The 20,149-nt window shown below is 42.8% G+C and overlaps 1 protein-coding gene across 8 annotated transcripts in view; it reads left to right on the forward strand.

The window, feature by feature from the left end:
- The window catches only part of SIPA1L1 (signal induced proliferation associated 1 like 1), a 413,451-nt gene that overhangs the window by 351,934 nt on the left and 41,368 nt on the right, over window positions 1-20,149 (forward strand). For 7 of the 8 annotated variants that reach the window (XM_006167962.3, XM_006167963.3, XM_006167964.3 and 4 more), the window contains 2 exons: window positions 13,562-13,708; window positions 18,524-18,648. In XM_006167962.3, the coding sequence (XP_006168024.1) occupies window positions 13,562-13,708; window positions 18,524-18,648 (272 nt within the window). The remainder of the gene's footprint in view (window positions 1-13,561; window positions 13,709-18,523; window positions 18,649-20,149) is intronic. The other variant, XM_006167966.3, reaches the window with a different exon arrangement.

The raw sequence follows: 20,149 nt of genomic DNA on the forward strand, positions 1-20,149 counted from the left end.
TGCCTGCTTAATAGCTTGAAACAAACTTAAGAGTTATCCTCTTGGGGTCGGACAGGGCACAGCAGTAAAATGTGATGCCCTACAAGGCTGATCCATGTTGGAAGGTTCTGTGTTCAAGTCTGGAGACCTCCCTGAGTAGTCAGGGCACGCATATGCCCATGGTCCAGGGAGGACTGAAGGCTAGGGGTGGATTGCAGCATCGGGATGCTGTTGAGGGTATGGCCTCCCCCCTTCTCTCTCTGTCTCTGTCTGTCTCTTACTTATGGAAGAAATAAAGACATAAGCTTTTTTTTTTTTTTTTTTTGAAAGGGGTCTTGAAGTCAAGCTAGGTGACACAGAGGTTAAGGTAACTGGATCCCACATGACTGACTCCACAGTTCAAGTCCTTAATTCATCAGCTTGAAAAACACATTGGGCACATGTACATGATGCCCAAAAATCCTGAAAGGAGAAGGGATTGCAGCATGGCCGTACCCTGGGGGTGATTTCTCACTTTCTCTCTCCATCTCTCTCTAGTGAGTGGTCATGTGCTATAGCAAAACCAAGAACAACAGAAGTATTCTCTCACAGAGCATAATAATCACATGCCCATATTGCATCTTAATCTTCTTTGTCCATTTTTCTAATTTAGTTTGCTTGTCTTATTCATGTTTGTGTCCTAAAGACCAACAACCACCAGCTCTGGCATTAAATAGACTCCCAATAAATGTTTTTAATTTATTTAGTAATCAAACCAAGAAACCTTATAGAATCATTTATCATCTTTTAGTCACACTTTGTGTGAGTAGTCCGATCTTCCAAAAATAAGCATTTCTTCTACTTTCCACTTGTAGTAATGAACCTCTAACACCAAAACAGCTTATTGAAGTAAGTGGGAACAGAAGTTAATCAATTCAGGGAAAAAAATTAATTTGTTTCTCTTTTTTCGAGAGGTTATTGCTATAGAGCGTGTGCACTCACCAGAAAGACAGACAGGGACAGAGAAACAGAAAGCGAGAAATCACCCCCGCCCCCAAGGGGGATGGCCACACTGCAATCCTTTCTCCTCTATTCTCCTCTTGGGATCTTGGGCACGCACACTCTCGAGCCTGGCGTGAGTTTAAGCCACCGGATCCAGGACTTGAACCATGGTCTACTACATGGGAGTCCAGCGACATAGCCATTATGCCAACTGCTGGTTCAATTCATTTCTTTTTATAAAAATTAAATGAAAGGTAAAAGCAAAACAGTCTGTAGTTGCAGCATTAAAAGCTAGGCTGAAGTATAAGATTTTTGGTTTTCGTTGGCTAAATTTAGAATATTGCTACTCTGGGCCAGCAGGTGGTATGATAGTTAAGGCAGTAGAACCCACATGGCTGACTGGGAGATTTGAGTCCTAGACCCGGTGGCTTGGAAAACACACCAGGCATGTGCGAATGTGTACCCAAAATCCCAAGAGGAGAGTGGAAGAAAAGGGGTGGCAGCATGGGCATTGCCTCTTGGGGGTAATTTCTTACTTTCCCTCTAAGTGTCTGCCTCTCTCCGGTGAGTGCACGCTCCCTATCACACAATAAATATATAATAATAAATAAATAAATAGAAAGTTTGATAAAAAAAAGAATACTTTTAAAGTATATTGCTGGGGACAGACCATAGTTCAAGTCCTGGACTCAGCGACTTGAAAATCATGCTAGGTGCCTATGCCCAAAATCTCTTCGGTGAGCATATGTACCCTATGGTAAATTTAAAAATAATAATAATAAATAAAATAATTTTTAAGAAATAAACTAAATTTTGTAAAAAGAAATTTTAGTTAAAACTGAATTTGTCTTGTGTTTGTCAGCCAAGAAAAGGCAGGAACATGGAGGGTGCTACTTACAGGCCCCTGGCTCCAAAGGCTCCTTTTTTCCATTGTTCCCAGGAGCTCGTGTATGCTGGCAGCCACCCTGGCACTGGAGGCGATGTGATTTGAAGGTTACCATTTTAGATGATGTTATAACGATGGTTCCTATTCAGACATCAGGAAGAAGCACAGCAGCTTGAACTTCTGCTTCTCAGTGCCCTTTCCATTACAGACTCCACAGCAGCCCAGGGAATGAGAGGAGGGCACTTCCCATGTAGCTGTTCCTCAGCCTTGAAAGTAGCTGCTCCGCATTTAGCCTGGGGAAGCGTTCTCCCAGGGGTCCCTCCTTGCGGGGGGGTGGGGCACCTGTGTCCTAGTGCCATCTGCCTGGAAACTCCTGAGGCACCAGGAGCAGCGTGGGCTGTACAGATGGGATTGCAGAGATACGGGTGGAACTTCTCAGCCTGGGCCGAAGAGTCAGTCTTCAGCCTAATCTTGGCTATGCATGTGGTGGGAAATGTGTCTCCACAAGCCAGTGTGCTATCTTCAGCAGCAGTGTCACAGTTAACGACATGGGATGAGAGGATGAGTTCAGGATGCCTGCTCAGCCATGGTGAGCTGTGCAGTGGCAGAAGTGGTAGGAAATTCTGCAGACACCATCTGTGTGAATTAGAGTGGACCTTAGAGATGATCCTGTGAAAGAAGTTGTGTTCTGGAAAGGGCAGTAAGGTGGCGTGTGCTGGTGTGGCCCTGTGTGCACCTAGCAGCTGGGTCCTGCCCTCCTGCCCATATCAAGGGAGTGTTCTCATGAGCATCCTGGGAGGCCTGGCCAGGTCACACCTTATGGAAAGATCTACACGGACTTCCTTGAATCCTATTCCTCTGCCCTCCCCTCAACACACACATACACACACACGCACACTCACTCACTCACTCACAAACTAGACTTGGGGAAGTCCTTCCCACAAGCCAGATCCAGCAAGTGTCCTGCTGTAAGTTTCCTGAGACTGATTAAGGTACATCCTATACATGAAGACACTTACTGAACATTTACGTATCTCAGGAAAAGTTATTCCCGAGTTATTATATTCTGTTGCCTTACATTTGAAACTATGGACAGTTTTCTTTAAAATGTGTTGATTGCATAACACATTTATAAATGTGTTGTTGAAATTAGTGATGATTAGAGAAATGAATACCTAGGCCCACCCCCACAGTCGCCAGTGTGCAGTTTTCCCACGTGCATCTTGTTCAGAGCTCTGGACAATGAAGGGTCTGACAGGTCTGTGTCCTTCCATGACGACCTCTTAAGATGATGACATAGAGGTAGTGTGGGATCTACCTATTGTTAACGTGCAGAGAAAAGTGAGTTTGATTTCCTTTTTATCTATAGGAACAACTGCTATGAAATGTGACACAGGCAGAACGTCCATAGGACTGGTTGGTAGAGGAGAATCAGTTTCTCCCCACAATGCGTGTGTTTCCAGGGGTCGGGTGTGTGTAGGCTCCACCCCTGGGTCCTCTACTGGTGTCTCTACTGCGAGAGGGCTTGTTAGGCACTGCTTCAGGCAAATGGCTCTGAATCCACCTTTAAGGATCTGCAAGCTGATTTTAAGGAACCACAGCACAGTAGGCAGGAGGGGATGGCCAGGGAAGGCATGGGTTCGTACACTGTGGCCCTGCGGGCAGATACATGTAAGAGTTCAGTCTCCCTACAGTCCTTGCCGCTGGAGAGATTCAGAATCAAGCCTAACAGTCTTCCAATCTGTTGTTTTGTATATGGTTCTTGCAGTTTCCCATTATAGTATAATGGAAATGACAAATAACTATAAGAAATGACAGATGACTATGGCATACTGAATAGCCAAAAAAAAAAAAGCATAGGAATGTAAAGATGAAAGGAGAGGACAGTCCTGAGCCATTGCAGTATGTACTTGCTAAGTGATAGATTGAACTGGTTTGTACATGGTTTGGAGCATTGCTGCTGATGGACTCCTCTATAGGAAAGGAATGGTGGCAGTTTTCTCTCCCATTGTGGCTGTGAGGTGGCGGTAGGGGTTTTGGAGACCATTTGAGGGTGCATAGGCAGCAACTCAGCAGAAGCCAAGGTGATATGCTGTGTTTCAGCTTCCAGGTCCCTTGTTTTTCATTTCCATGATGGGATAGGGAATGGATTAATTTTGGTTTGTTTTTTCCAGTCTTTAAAATCCTAGCATGCCCCACTTAGCTACTCACCAAGGATTTGGTTTTGACACTTTTTATGAAGTATTTATGAGTATTGGTGGGGGAGCAGGACTGATCAAAGAGGTTAGCATATGAGCTGGGCTAGTGGTGTCTTATCTATGTGTACATCTCTGAAATTTCAGATTTATTTCACCAGCTCTCTTTCACCTTAGCAAAAACAAAAGGACATTTTGTTTGGGCATTGCATTGGATGCAGCCCTCTGTTGCCCCAGAGTCAGCTCACTGCACGGCTCCTTTGTCAGAACTCGCCATGCTTCCCTGCTAGCAGATAAAGTCCATCTACCACATATGTGTTCACCCAGCAAGACCCATTCATCCTTCCAGCCATGGCTCCTCCTGATCGCCTGTGTCCTGTGCTCCAGCCCAGCAGGATTTCATGACCTGCCGTGTACACTCCTCACATTCCTAACTTCTGTGAATAGCTTTGGTTTCCCACACGCCCCATCTCAAGATGTGTCTTTCATAAACCTTCCCTTCCCCTAGTTATTCCAGTTTTTGAGCTCTGACCTTCCTGAGAATCCCACTGTACTCTGCCCTCACAACAATTTGTGCTGCCCTCACTACAGCTACATTTGACTCGTGTCTTAGAATTTATGAATAGTTCATTTAAAATTACGGGTAACTGGGATGGCTCTCTTGGCACAGTGGTAAGTACTGCTCTAGAGAAGGCAGATCCCACATGGCCACCACAGTTCAAATTCCCAGCCCACTGACCTGAAACAAACTGGGCACACACCTATGTGCCCATAAGCCAGTGGGCTGGAGGGCTGGAGGAAGGGGAATTGCAGCAAGACCAGACCCTGTGGAGTGTCCCCTCCTATATGTGTGCATACATGCACTCTATCATGACTTTTTTTTTTTTTTGGAGAGGTTTTTTTCGCTATAGGGCACGTGAGCTCGCCAGACAGACAGAGACATAGAGACAGAAAGCAAGAAATCACCCCCCAGGGGGGATGGTCATGCTGCAATCCCTTCTCCTCCATTCTCCTCTTGGGATCTTGGGCACGCACACACACGCGCCCAGCGTGAGTTTTAAGCCACTGGGTCCGGGACGCAAACCGCGGTTGACTACGTGGGAGTCCAGCAACATAGCCATTACGCTAACTGCTGATTCCCCACTCTATCATGACTTTTAAAAATGAAAAATTATAGGTAAGTATTACTGGGTTAATATTCTGTGCCAAAGCTCTGTACAAAGTTGGTATGAATTTTCTGTCTTCCCAACACTCCAGTAGGTTGATTGCTATTTATTTCCTTTATGGATCAGGATGCCCAGGAATTGAGAGAGAAAATAATTTGTTCAAAGTCATAGCTAGTGGTGGAGCTAAAATTAGCATCAGGCCATCTGACTCCAGAGCCCCCATCTCAATGAACATTCCCCATAATTGGAATCCACCACCACACATAGACACTGCTCAGTAATGTAGTAAATGTTCCTAGAACAAATGGATGCATGTCTACATGCCGATAGAACCCAGTCACATATGCTGCAGGGTCAGCTTTCTGGGCATGCAACCTGTCCAGGTGCACAGGATCCCATGCTTAGAAGGGTCCATGCATGGTTTAATGCCCTGCTGACATCTTGAAGTTTTGACTTCTGTTCAAGCAGGGGGATCAACATTGTCATTTGTACTGGTTCTGTCTGCAGCTCTTTTTTTTTTTTCCTGTCCTTTAGAATCACCCTTAGATGTACAAGTGACTCTTCACAAGGGGCACCCGTATTGCATGCCAGGCGTGAGTCTTTCTCAGCTTGCTAGCAGTGTGAAGTGGTGATCCATTTATCTCAGTGTGATAAATGCTGTGTTTTCCTAACTATTCAAAGAATTCTTCTTTGATGTAAATTGACCTTGTCTTGGAGACTCATCAGAACAGGATTTCCTTGATGCAGTCTGAATAGCTGATAGGAATCCTGTGGCCAGAAGGCCAAGTAGCTCTATTCACAATGACCAGGGTGGGAAGAGATGAAAATGGGGGATGAGTTGCTTGATTTGAACAAAACTTGTTCAAACTATAATCAGGATGGATCTCCCAGATTTCATGATCTTAAACTGGTTTTACAGATTTATTCCTTTTACTTAAATGGGAAAGAATTCTAGTTAATACGTTGCTGAAGACAGAGGACTTTAACTTGGTCCTGTTCCCTGGATAGATACCATTTGAATTGCTAAATTATTGTAAAATGCTGTGCTTAATTATGGACTCAAGTAGCTAATCTGTCAGTCACTGCTGCTAGTTGGAACCCTCTCAGTTGTTTTTACCATCATCCTGCCATTGGCGTGTGGGTTACTGAGGGCCTTATTTTCTTGGACACATCTAACCAGTGTTGTCACTTTGGAGTAAAAAGGAGAAAACAGATGTAATTCATCCTAACTACTACTCAGTTAGCAAAATAACTTACCATCAAGTACTCAGACACTGAGCATTCTTTTCCCATAAATTGATCGATCATAATCAGTTACAGTCTGCGGTGGAGATTTTAATGAATCTACGGGTGTTAGCACTAAATGTCTGGTCTTGTGAGTGGATACATGGGAAGCATGTGGGGAAGGAGTATTTTATTAGAAATCCAGGATTTTTTTTTCCCCTGGTAGTTCTATACCCTCTTTATTTTTTAAAGTTTTGCCTGAGGGCATGTGCATTTGCTTCAGAGGAAGGAGAGAAAGTGAGAAAAACTCCCTACCCCCAATGGAAATTATGCTGCAATCCCTTCTTCATCTGTCCCTCCTTTCAGGATTTTGGGCATGTATGCACACATACCTGCACCCATTGGGTTTTTCCAAGCCTCCAGGTCTAGGACTCAGACCACTCCAGCAGCCATGCGGGATCTAGCCTCTTTAACCACTGTGCCATGGACTGCCCCCTCGTAGCCCTTTAAGTCTGGTATTAGAATACTTCTGGAAAAATGAAGACTGATACTGATCTTGAACCTGCCTTTCCTAAGTGTCCAGCCCCTTCAACTCTTGTTTTCATTGCAGTGAAATGGATTGCATATTAATAAAAATGAAGAGCTGATGCTCAGTGTCATCCTGCAGATTATGGACGCCATGTCTGTTAGTGCTAATGATCACAGCTGTTTCTTTTTCTTTTCTTTCTCTCTCTCTTTTTTTTGAGAGGGGGGAGGTTTCTGCCACAGGGCATGTGTGTTCTCCAGGGAGAGAGAGAGGCAAAAACAGAAAGTGGAAAATTACCCCCAGGGGGAATGGCCACACGCCACAATCCCTTCTCCTGGGATCTTGAGCATGCACACACATACACCCGGTATGAGTTTTAAACCACTGGGTCCAGGACTCGAACTGTAGTTGGCCATGTGGGCATCCAGCAATGCAACTGCTACATCATCTGCTGACCCTGATCACGGCTTTTTTAATTGCTGCATTCATGGTACAATCCAAAAGCCTTGGTATGTCATTTCTATAGTGGAAGGAGATAGGGACCTCCAGAGAAGGGTTATGAACTGTTATTTTGGAAACATTCAGTTATTTCTTGACTACATTTATAAAAATAGGGGGAAGAGAATCTTCTAAAATTATTACTAAGAGGTTCAGAAAATTCCTGTTTGATGGTGACCAGAGAGAGCATTATTGCTTGGGGCCAGCCGGTGGCATAGTGGTTAAGGCACTAGAGTCCCACATGGCCGACCACGGTTTGCATCCTAGACCCAGCCGCTTGAAATCCACACCAGGTCCATGTGTCTGCATGCCCAAAATCCCAAGAGGAGAATGAAGGAGAAGGGAGTGTACCATGGAGGGGATGATTTCTTAACTTTCCTTCTCTGTCTCTCTCCAGAGCACACGCCTTATGGCAAAAGTCTTAAAAAAAAAAAAAAATTACTGCATATCTTCCATGAAATTGGACGATCTCAGCAATTGAAAGGGGTGTTCATTGTTGTCCTGTAAACCTATTTGGCCATTAACATTAGACATTTGAGGCTTTTTAAAAACTGAAATAGAGGGGACTAGAAGGTGGAGTGGTGGTTAAGGTGCTGGACACTCCCACATGGCTGACCATGGTTCAAGTCCTGAACTTGGTGGCTTGCTTTCTCTCTCTCTTTTTCTCTCTCTCTCTCTCTTTCTCTCTCTCTCGCCCCATCTTGGTAAAATTAAAACATAAATGAATGAATAAATTAAAAATTAAATAATTAAATAATTCTTAAAAAAAAAACTGAAATAGAAAGAGCTGGATTTATTTGAAGAGAGAGAAGAGTCTTGTGACTGCCCTAATTTGACTAGACTCAGCAACCCTTAAAACAGTACACTTACGAGACAGGGCTGGCAGACAGAGATTTGGGAGGTGGGGGTTAGTGTGCCGCCAGTGTTGAGGTACAGCCTCCAGTTCTAGAAGCCTCCAGGCCAAGTGGGAGGACTCCATGGCACCTGACTTCCGACACAACGACCTCAACCTCGGCTGGCAGCACAGCGGGGTACTGCCAGCACCCACGCAGGTGGCACCTCCCACCCTCTGAACGAGGCCTGTTCTCACGTATTATCTGTGTGATGGTATCAAGTTCAGAGCATTGGGAAAGAACGGTCATCAGAATCGGGAGATTCTGAAGTTTTCTTTGCTCACCCTACACACATCTAGAATCGTAAAAACATCTGGGAGGCATCCCGTCAGTTACTGTTTATATTCTGTGTGTGCGAACAGTCAGGAAACAAAGCCACTATTGAGCTGTATAAATGCAAAAAAAAAGAGATGGGAATGAATGCCGGCCTTCTGGAAATGCTATTTTTTCACTTTGGGATAACTCCAGTAACCAAGTAGAATTTTCTGATACACTTGCCAAGGAAAAGAGCTGAGGTTGAGAACTAGCCTAAGATATCGTAGCTTATTGTATGTTTTGGAGAAGAAGGTAAGACAAGCGAGCTCTAAATACACATATAAGTGGCATTTTGCCTTTGTTTTTGAAATTACATTGTCACTTCTTCATAGGAGCAGAGATATTTTAACATTCACCGTGAATACAATTCACGGGCTTTACTTGTTTACTCCAAAAAGTCTAAATATCATCAGGCCCCCAGATGTTGACCCGGCCTCAGCTGTGTTAACATTCTACTGCCTTCGCTCCCTTTTTCCATTTTTCTGTAACACTTCCTCCTCTTCCCACTAAGAAAATCACAGCAGCTCCAAAATGAAACTTTATTTGAAGTTTCTCTATATTAGATGCATATAAAAGCCAAACTCTTAAGGCAGAAAGGAGCATTGTATCTTGTTCCATTTAACTCTGTGTGTGTGTGTGTGTGACTGACCTTTCACCTTCCTGCCCCAGTCTTGCCACCTTTCAAATATTTCAGAGTAGTGAGAAACTTGGGAGATCTTGGAAATAAAAAGAGAGATCCTTTTTATGGTACCAGGTAAATGTCTCAGTTTTTCTCTCATCAAAACGCATTGTCCCAAGTCCCAAATCCACAATAGCCACCCCACACATACCCCACTCGGGACCCGGAATTGTAATGAGGATCCCAGCTGTGTGGTTAGCTCATATTTCTCAGAGTCTGTGTAGCCATGACAGTATCAAGATGATAATAAGAGGAACTTAGAAATACACCTTTTTCCTCGTTTCTCAGCACACTCCCCAAAAACTAGCTTCTCAGCTGTGCTTGTTTGTCCCTGTTTCATGCTACTTAAAGCAGGCCTTGTCAGTGAATTTTCTCACTGTTATATGTAAGATTAATGGTGTTCACAAGGATTTCTGGGCTTAGACATAATTCTGTCATGTATAACCCCTTCTCTTTGTCTTATACTTAAAAAAGCATATTTTCATTGTTATCATTGTTTTTAGTAAGTTATTTATTATTAGTAACCAGTAATTTTCCAACCAATCTAGACCCACCATGGTTGAGAACCTCTGGTTTAGGTCATTCCATGTCAGTCCTGGCCTTGTCCTTGATGCCCCTCCATCCTTTGTTTCATCTCCTGCTGATGGGGATTCCTTATTCAGAACACATTTACAGAGTACCCAGAGAGGTGGCCCTAAAGCTCAGCCTGCCTTTCCCTGGGGGAGCCAGACCTACATAAACTCACCATCCTGTGGGATGTACTGTCAGGGTGCAAAGAACAGACTTAGGGGATTTGAGGAGCTTCAGATCTTTGAATTCAGAGATACAAAGTTGGAATTAGGCGTGGAGGAGGAGGATTTTAGAGTAGAAGAGGGGAAGGCATTCTAGGCAGAGAGAAAAAGTAAGTAAAGGTGTGAGTTTGGTGGCATAGTCTGACTAGGACACACTGAATGTGTCCAGAACATGGGATGCACGGAGGCAGCTGAGGCGGATGGTGGTGTGGCTGGGATGGGTGGGTCATGGCCTTAAAAAGAGGGAGCGAGGGGTTTGAGCTCTGTCTTATGTGCAGACGGAAGCTTTGGTGAAGCTATAGCAGTCGGGGACTTGGTGGAGGAATAGGATTGACAGGTGTTAGAGGGATGGGGTGGAGAGACCCAGAGTCAGGAGACCAGTCTGGGCACTGTTGTACTGAGCCAGCCTGTCCACAATTGGAGGCCAGATATCTTTATTTTGTGGGTTTTTTGTTTTTATTTTTAAGTTTATCTATATAGTCCATGCTGGAACAGAAAAACAGAGCACCTCTGACAGGTTTCCAATGTGGTGATCATCCCCAACCAGCCCAAATCATGGGCATACATATGCTTAGAGAGGTCTCTGAACACAAACCAGCAACCCTTCCAATTGAGTCAGCCTCACAGAGCATCACTTTTTACCACTCTCTGGCCCGTCTTTATGTTTTCAAGACAAGCATCAAGGGTGCCCAATATAGTCTTGTGCTCTGTAAATAGTTGAACTTTGTGTGTGTGTGTGTCATATATGTTTCCTCAGACAAGCTTTCACTATGTCTTAATCCTGCTGCCTCAGCCTCCGAGTAACTGGAACTATGGGCACATACCACTGCACCCTAGTTTTCAAGTGGGCCAGGAACCCTGGCCTCCATGCGGTCTCAGCCTACCAAGTAACAGCATCTAGCACATGCTACTACATCTGGGTCAGTGATCATTGAACTTCATTTGAACAGTTGACTGTGGAAGTTGAAGAAAAGAAGGAAAAAAATGGCTACCAGATGTTTAGCTTGGGGGGGTCAGCTGGTGGTGTGGTGGTGAAGGCTGCTAGATCCCACATGGCCAGCTCCACTGTTTGAGTCCCAGACTCAGTGGCTTGAGAAACATGCTGGGCATGTGTGTGTGTGTGTACATGCGCGTATGTGCACACGTGACCAAAATCCCAAGAGGAGAGGGGACAATGGCATGCCCATCCTCCCTAGGAAGGCCTTCCCTCACCTTCCCTTTCTCTCTCACTGGCCAGCATATACACCCCATAGCAAATTTTTTTTCTCTCTCTCTTTTTTTTTTTTGGAGAGGTTTTTGCTCTAGGGCGCGTGCGCTCGCCAGAGAGAGAGAGAGAGACAGAGAGACAGAAAGCAAGAAATCACCCTCCAGGGGGGATGGCCACACCACAATCCCTTCTCCTTTATTCTCCTCTCGAGATCTTGGGCACGTACACACATGCACCTGGCGTGAGTTTAAGCCACTGAGTCTGGGACTCGAACCGCGGTTGACTACGTGGAAGTCCAGCGACATAGCCATTACGCTAACTGCTGGTCCCTATAGCAAATTTTTTTAAAAAAGAAAGAAAAAATGTTTAACTTGAGATAACAATATGGAAGGGATAGGTTTGAGGTATGGAGATGTGGTGGAATGGCAAAAAACCTGTCTATGTTTTAGGTTAATTTTTTTTTCCATGAGCAAGCTACAGAGACACAAGCATTCACTCCTAACAGGGTCCCAGTGCCACAGTCCTTCACCAGCCTCAGCCAGCCCCAGTAATGGGCACATGGATGCCCTACATGTTCATGGTGGTCTCTAGATGCGCACCTGGAACCTTCCTGTGTGGGTCAGCCTCTTGGAGTGTTGTGTGACTGCACCACCACCAGCCCCCCAAAACTAATTAGTTTTTTAAAGTTTTGATTTGAATTGCTGGTGAGGGTGTTCAAGAGAGATATCTAGGGAACCAGCAGTTAGCATAATGGCTATGTTGCTGGACTCCCACATAGTCGACTGCGGTTCGCGTCCCGGACCCGGTGGCTTAAAACTCACGCCGGGCGCGTGTGCGTGCGTGCCCAAGATCCCGAGAGGAGAATGGAGGAGAAGGGATTGCAGCATGACCATCCCCTCTGGGGGGTGACTTCTCGCTTTTTGTCTCTATGTCTCTCTCTCTCTGTCTGGCGAGCGCACACGCCCTATAGCAAAAACCTCTCCAAAAAAAGAAAAAAAAAAAGAGAGAGAGATATCTAGGAGACAGCTAGAGGGAAATATGGGCTTTCAAGTCAGATTCACCTCATGGGCATGAATGAATCTGGAAGCTATACTTTTTAGTGTCCTTATTCTTTTTCTGTTAGAAAAGCTTCTCAGTGTGATTCTCTTATCCGTTCTGTCAGGTTCCTATACCTCAGCCCCCATCTTGCCCTGCTGCAGAAGATTCATGGGTTCAAAGAAAACTGTCTTCTGTAGGGGATACAGTAGTTTAGCATACAGGGCAGTGGGCTATGAACAATTGACCCTGAACGAGTGACTTAGATTCTGCTTCCTCAGCTATAAAATGGAAATGACCTTTCCTGTTACTGGAGTCAAGTGATTGCTGCCAGTGTTCACTTCCTGAGAAAATGTCACTGTTGTTAAGGTTCTGTTCGCACCTACTCACCTCTTCAGTATCGCTTGTTGCCTTCTCTAGGTTGCCCTTTTACCTATAGAGTCCAGAAAGAAGAGGGGGAAAAGTCTGTCCTGTCCACAAAGCTCCAGATCTGCCTTCAGAGCTCGTCGGCAGGTTAAGGATCCCTAACTTTAGAATCAGACATATGAGGTTCCTGTGCAGGCTGAGCACTCCCCCACAGTGATTTAAAAAAAAAGTAATTCTAATTAATTCAACAGCTGCAGTTCTAGGCTTTTTTTTTTTAATGGAGGTTTTTATAGTGACACCACTAACAACCAGAAACTACAAATCCTAAGTAGCAAATTCAGAACATTTACTCCAGACTTTTGAGTATTAAAATCAGAAGATAAAGAAGTACAGAGAATGTACCAGTGTCAGTGTGTTCATATGCTTTGGGAGGACCAGTGTGAGAAATTGGAATTAATTGCCATGTTCGTGTCACTCGAGTTCAGTTACCCTCAGTTCTGCCACACCAGGAAACTGTATAAGCAATTCAGCCAGTTGAATTTGGGCAGCTTTTAGAAGCATGTATGTTTTCTAGATCTTTTTTTTCCTCCCTGTTATTTTTTGACACCCATCCCCACTCTCTTCAAGGCAGTTTTCCAGCTGTTCCCCTAGGGAGTAGTTTTCTGGGGAAGCTTCTTTTGTGGGCTTCCAGCTGGCTTCATTTTCACTATCTCCATGAAGTTGCTGCCTTTGTCACATTTATATGATGTTATCCATCATGCATTGCCTTGGGGTTTTCCCTTTGAATTGTTGACTTCCTATTTTTGGTTTGTACATGCAGGCTGTCTCCTGGTTCGGACATCTATGTGACGGTCTCGTCCATGGCTTTAGCAAGATCCCAGTGTCGTAACTCCCCTAGCAACCTGTCTTCATCCAGTGAGACTGGCTCTGGGGGGGGCACTTACAGACAAAAGTCCATGCCCGAAGGGTAGGTATGCCGTGTGTCCCATCGTACATGGTCCCCATTGACATCTCCATCTTTCATCTGTATTCAGACGTGTGAGATGATTTCCATTTAGCCAGCCTTGATCATTTTGCAGACAAACAAGAGGGAAAGCATTGGCAAATTCTAGATAGAAAAATGTTTTAATAGGTCACACTACATTGTAGGAAGTTTATCATTCTCTAGTCTCTACAAAGAACTCAGGGGCAAGGAATCAAATTGCCTCAGTTCCTCCGTTACAAATATTACCTAGTCTCACAGTACAGACGTTGTCACTTCTTACGTTTCCTCCAGAGTAATTCAGCAAAATGCTCTTTGCACCAGTCGGTATTGCTGTTAATTGGGGAAATGATGGGCACATCCAAACTGAGTATTGTACTTATCTCGCACTTTGAGCCTGCTTTGTTGTTTTTTATCTTTCCTAAAAACACTGAATGCCCCAAAGTAACTATTTACTTTTGACTTACAAAGTAAAGAGCAAAATGTACACAATTTTAAAAACTATTAAAATAACAACAAAAAAAGGTTGGACCAGTTGAGGCTGGGAGGTAATTAGCAAGAAAACACTACAGGGTATACAGGAGTCCCTCTACCCAGAGGAAGAGGAAATGAGCCATCGAAGACTCTAGCTGGGATTTTTCTCTCAGGAACTTGACAAGGATCTTGGACCATCCAAAAATCAAATGTGAGGTGTTCAGAAAAAACTCATGTTTTTATTCTGTGTTTTCCCCAAATATATTTTTATGAAATAGATGTATAATTGGGGTATCTTCTTGAGATGTCACCATGTCACAAACTAAGCATGCTTATTAATAATACCTCCACAATGGGTATTTTTTGGGATTGTTTTGTGGGTTTTTACAACTATTAAGAATGATTTTTGGTGTTGTTGCTAAATGTTTGTTAACAGAAAGTAGATCATAAAAATCACAGTAAAATAGACTTTTCTCATCCCACTATTCTCCTCCAAGACTTCCTTGGTAGCCTGTCCAAAGTGTACGTTTCTTATTTTAATTACTCCGGTGACAAAAAGAAAAAAAAAACAAACTTGAGCTCTTATTCATAAGTCTCTTCAAAATGATATGAATTACATATCTTTGTACCATACCTCAAGCCTACTAATTATTTCTTGTTCTAATTAGTAAATTGTAAATGGCGTGGTCTGACTTCAAAACTGAGGACTCACTGTAACTGTAGCTAGAATTAGCACAGCAACAAAACGTGAGCTTAAGAACAACGATGAAAATAACACTGTTTTCTTCTGTTGGGATTTATTTAAATGTATACCCAGAAAACTAAGCTGAAGCATTAATGTGTTGGCGAATAATAATGTTAAAAACATGATTCCCATGCTCATGCTACTAAATTCTTGTTAACAAGATGATAATTATTCAGCTTGGTATTTAATAACTACAGCTAGCATCGGTGGCATTTAGGGTTTTCCCCACTGTTTGTGAGATTACCCAGGATTATTTACAGTACTGTATAATCTCTTTTTTACCTGAAGTAATCTTTTACAAGATGATGATGATGCCATCTTCCTTTAGATCCTGAGGAAATGTTGTACATAGCAATGCTGTAAGAATTAGGGCTCACTGTCTTCATCTACTCACGAGCCAGGCTTGATGCTGAAGTTACCCTTACCAAGGGGAAACAGATTATGCCTACTTTCCTGTTCACCCCGGTAAAAGCAATACATACAGATTGACAGTGAAGCTGGATGTGTATGGTCTGCTGCAAACTCATTAGTGTTTAATTTTAAAACACTCGAGTAGGGGACCAGTAGGTGGCGTAATGGTTAAAGTGTTAGACTCCTACGTGGTGGATCACATTTTCAGTCCCTAACCCAATGGCTTAAAAATTACATTGGATGTGTGTGTGTGTGCATGTTTGCTCCAGATCCCAACAATGAGGAAGGATTGCGGCAAGGCAGCGGGGATGATTTCTCATTTTCTTCTCTTTCTCTCTCTGGTGATCACACGCACCCTATGGCAAAAATCTTATTAAAAGAAAAAAAAAAAAAACCCTCAAGAGCAGAACATCATAACATAAAGATTTTCAGTACATAAAGATTGCCCACAAACATAAAATACTACTTTGGTGTCCTCACTCCACTCCACTTCAGTGGGCTCAGCACTGTAATGAGATGTGTCTGTCCCTTCCCTCTTGGGAGGACATTGAAATTATCCAAATTAGTTGAGAAGTGTAATTGAATAGCCTGATTCATGAGACCTGTTCTACTTGAATGGGGAACAAAAGATACCTACACAAGAGGAAGATGGACATAAGAGGTAGTTAAAAAGCAGTGTTTGAAAGACACAGGGCCCATTCTACCCTCCCTGGAGACTGACTTCTGGGCCACATTTTTAGGAGGATTGAGAAAGCAGAGCATGTCTACAGCGAGGCCTGGGTAAATGAGGAGTTAGGAGACCATGTGTAAGAAACATCACTGAGGATGTGCAAGCGGAAGTTGAGAACTATTGAGGTGAAGAGGCCAGATTTCTTCCAGCACTCTTAGATGAGGGATTAAACCCATTTGTGAAGACAGTCAAGAACTGGAACTGAAAGTTACAGAGAAGGCCATTGTGAGGAAGAGATTTCATAGCCATCAGCCTTCCCTGGGCAGGAATAGACTATCTCATGATGCAGAGTTCTTGGTCTCTGGGTGTGTTTCATGTGTCAGACAGATGATTTCTTCAAAACCCTTTATATCTGTGACTATTAAATTGTTAAGTGTTTCTCCAAGGAAAGAAAGACATCATTAAGTTCAACAAGAGGCTATTGAAAAATTAAGCACAGGTTTGTCTGAGCTCCTCAAAGACTGGATCTTTGTATCGCTGATCCTCTGCCACACAATAAATGGTGTGTGTGTGTGTGTGTGTGTGTGTGTGTGTGTGTGTGTATAAGAAATGAAATTAAGGGATCAGCAAGTGGTTTAATGGTCACCTTGCTGGACTCCCACACAGCCAACTATAGTTCGAGTCCCAGACCCAGAGGCTTGAAACTCACACTGGGCCCATGTGCATACATGCCCAAAATTGTGAGAGTAGAATGGAGGAGAAAGGATTGCAGTGTGGCCATCCCCCTTGGGGGGTGATTTCTTGCATTCTGTCTTTCTGTCTATCTCTCCAGTGAGTGTATGGACCTTATAGCAAAAATCTCTCTTAAAAAGAAAAAAAAAAGAAGAAGAAATTAAAAGCTCACTGAGTGAAAACATGTCCTAAGGCAGAGTTTATAGATAGCTTTACATTTATTTAAAATAAAATAGCCAGAAAAGTGTGCAGCTTTAAATTCAGAAGCTTCAAAACTATCTATAGTTTCCACTGCTACCAAAAAGTAAAAGCAAGATTCACATCCATTTTTAACTTTTATTTAACCATGTGTGTGTTTGTTTTTTTAAAGTCTTAATACAAATTTAAAATAAGATCATAGAGTGAGCTTGAGTGCATTCACTGTTCTGAACTAACAAAGTCCCTGCTTTGGAGGCAATAGCAAACAGCCTAATCATGTATCCTTTTTTCCCCCTTAAATGAGCACTTTCACTGAAGGTTTTATAAATCAAGGTTTTGGTTTTTAGTAATGGCTCTATCAGTATATAGGGTAACTCAGCCTAGCAAGCCTTGTGATTCGGTATGTAAATGAAAAGCATTTATTCAGAAGTAAGTAGGAAATTGATATAATTTGTTTAGAAGAAATAGTTTATAGCCTTCTTTACTCTGTAGATGCTTTATATGAAGTTTCCTCCTTGGATCCATGTAATGGAATTGCCACCTTACACATAAGGAAGTGGAGGCAAACGTTAGTGACTTAGATCAGTCACGTTGGGCTGTGGAGTTGGGGCTTGGCTCCAGGTCTTCCTACTCTTTATCTCCTGTTCTCTCCAGTAACTCACTTTGCTGGTTCTGCCCATGCATTTATCAGTCAGCAAGTAAGACATTTACCAGAAAACAAGACACCCCTCACATGCATCGACTGACTCAAGCCATGCTTAGTCTTTTGTGTATAGAGTACTCATACATTCATTGGTAACCACACACAAATTAGCAAATTTCCACATTAGTGTTTGAATTCTACACTCAGGTCCTTTTCATGGGCTCAGTATTTACTTTGCTGACATTGCGAATCAAGGCATAAGCTTGTATTAAACTTATATTATTATTATTCTCCATAGGGAAAAATAAAATTGGCTCTTTCCAGAAATAGACTCATGCCTTTATACCAGTTTACCTGCTTCCAAATTGCCCTTCCCAAAGGTAATTTAAAATTGCACAGTTTGGAAATGGTTCCTATGTAATATAAAAGATATCAGTCGTTTTCTTATAGCACAGAGCAAGTGCTCAGAAATCATTTTATTCTTCTTGTTCGAGAAAGAATGAATGACTTAATGGTTCAGTAAATTATCAAGTTAAGAGAAATCCCTAAAATGTGCCATTTGGAAGAGATACATGGAACATTTAGATTGTGAAATTTCTCCTCTGGCCACAGAAGACAATGAATTTGGGTCTACAAGGGCTAGAAGATTTGGCCTCTTGCTCTGTTTAGCTTAGATTAGCTCAGTCCTAGTGGCTCCTGCCGTTGTTCACAGTTTATACACATACACACATTACCTTTCTGAGCAGAGCCGTGGATACGACCATAATACACACATTCATACACACGTACTCATGCACGGGGTGCCTATACAAGTACAGACGTGTAAGCAAAAACCAGCAGGACTCACCATTAAGAGTTTAGTTCATGATACCCTGATGGGTGAAGTCCCTAATGCTGTCTCTGCCTTTGTTGGGGGAACCACCACAGGTTTGGAGTGAGCCGCAGATCCCCAGCCTCCATCGACAGGCAGAACACTCAGTCAGATATCAGTGGAAGCGGAAAGTCGACACCCAGCTGGCAAAGAAGTGAGGATAGCATTGCCGACCAGATGGGTAAGTAATTAATTCCTACAGTAAGCAAGTTGCTTTTACAAGGTAACTTTGGCCACGTCTTGATGATGTTAGTAAAGCATCTCTCTTGTAAAAGATAGCCCTAGTTAATAAATGTGCATTAGAATTGAGTCCCTTTTAGATTATGTGTAAGCGAAAGCAACAAGTTATGACCTGAGAAAAAAGTTAAGGAATTAATAGTGACCCCAACTTTAAAAATAGAAAGGACATAGAGTTTATTTTCAATACCAAGATTAAAAGACCCTACAGAGTACCAAAACTCCATATGTCCCGAGTCCCTTCCTCCTCCCCTGCTGGTTTGTTTTTGTCCAGCATAGACAGTGCCTTGGTATGCTTAATGTTAATTATAAAAAAAATAAATAAATAATTGAAGAACAAGGTTATGTACAAGGTGGAAGAGATACAATTGCTGTTGAGTCACATCTATAACTTGGTTAGAATCTCTTTCTTCCCTTCCCTCTCCCACTTTAAAAAAAATTCTTTCCACTCTGCTATTAAGCTGTCAGCTAAGGAAATATCTTAGCAGCATAAAACAGCTGGTTGGAAAAGATTTGCATTAGCGAGCCCTCATTTGGATCTCTGGTGCATAGAAACAGGTTAAATCACTTACCTCTTTTATGTATGTTGTTCTACAGTGACACCACTATACTAGTTGTTATAGTAAAATTTTGCCATGAAAGTACCTTAAGTTTCAGCACAGTAGCATCAGGGATTTGATATCAACACAGTTGATACATCAAGGATTTGAATCTAGACTGTTATGTTGATTTATTGGGCGTGGGGTTTGGTTTTATTTATTTTCTCCCCTACTTTATCATATCTCTAATAGCATTCCCATCATGTGGGATAAAAAGATACAAAGGTCAGGACTAAAAAATTAAACTTGTAGGTTAAGAACCATCTTTTTATTATTTCTGCAAATCCATTGTTTTGTAGTACAAGTCAATGTTAAGTGTAGTACAAGTGAGTGTAGCAACCGTGAACATAGGAGGGAGAGGAGGCTTAGGTAAGACAGGAGCTGAGGAAGGGAGATGTAATTCTTAGGTTCAGAAGGTATGCTTTTTTCCAATGAGATGTGCCTTGTTATTGAAGCCATCTGTCATTCCCCACTCTTTTCCCACCCAGCCCCAACACAGAAAACCTGAGCATTTTCTCATCTCTTCTCTGCTCTTAACAGAATGTTTTTGCTCCCATAAGTTTTGATACCATTGAGATGGTAAGGACACATGAAAAGGAGTCCTCCCTCAGCGTGCCTTCAGCGGCTTTATTTGGCTCCTAGTGCAGGCTTTGAACCAGGCTGCCAGCGAGCCTTTTGTGCAGCAGTCATTGTCATGCTTCCCACTCACAGGAAGTCATGTGGGGAATGAGACGGTATCAATTTTCCCCTTGCATCCACATTAGTGGCATCTCACTCTTAGTAGATAAAACTTTTTTTTTTTTAATTCTTTTTTTTTTTTTTTTGAGAGGTTTTCGCTATAGGGCG

Source organism: Tupaia chinensis, unplaced genomic scaffold (assembly GCF_000334495.1).
Source record: "Tupaia chinensis unplaced genomic scaffold, TupChi_1.0 Scaffold145367_1, whole genome shotgun sequence".
Taxonomy (NCBI): domain Eukaryota; kingdom Metazoa; phylum Chordata; class Mammalia; order Scandentia; family Tupaiidae; genus Tupaia; species Tupaia belangeri.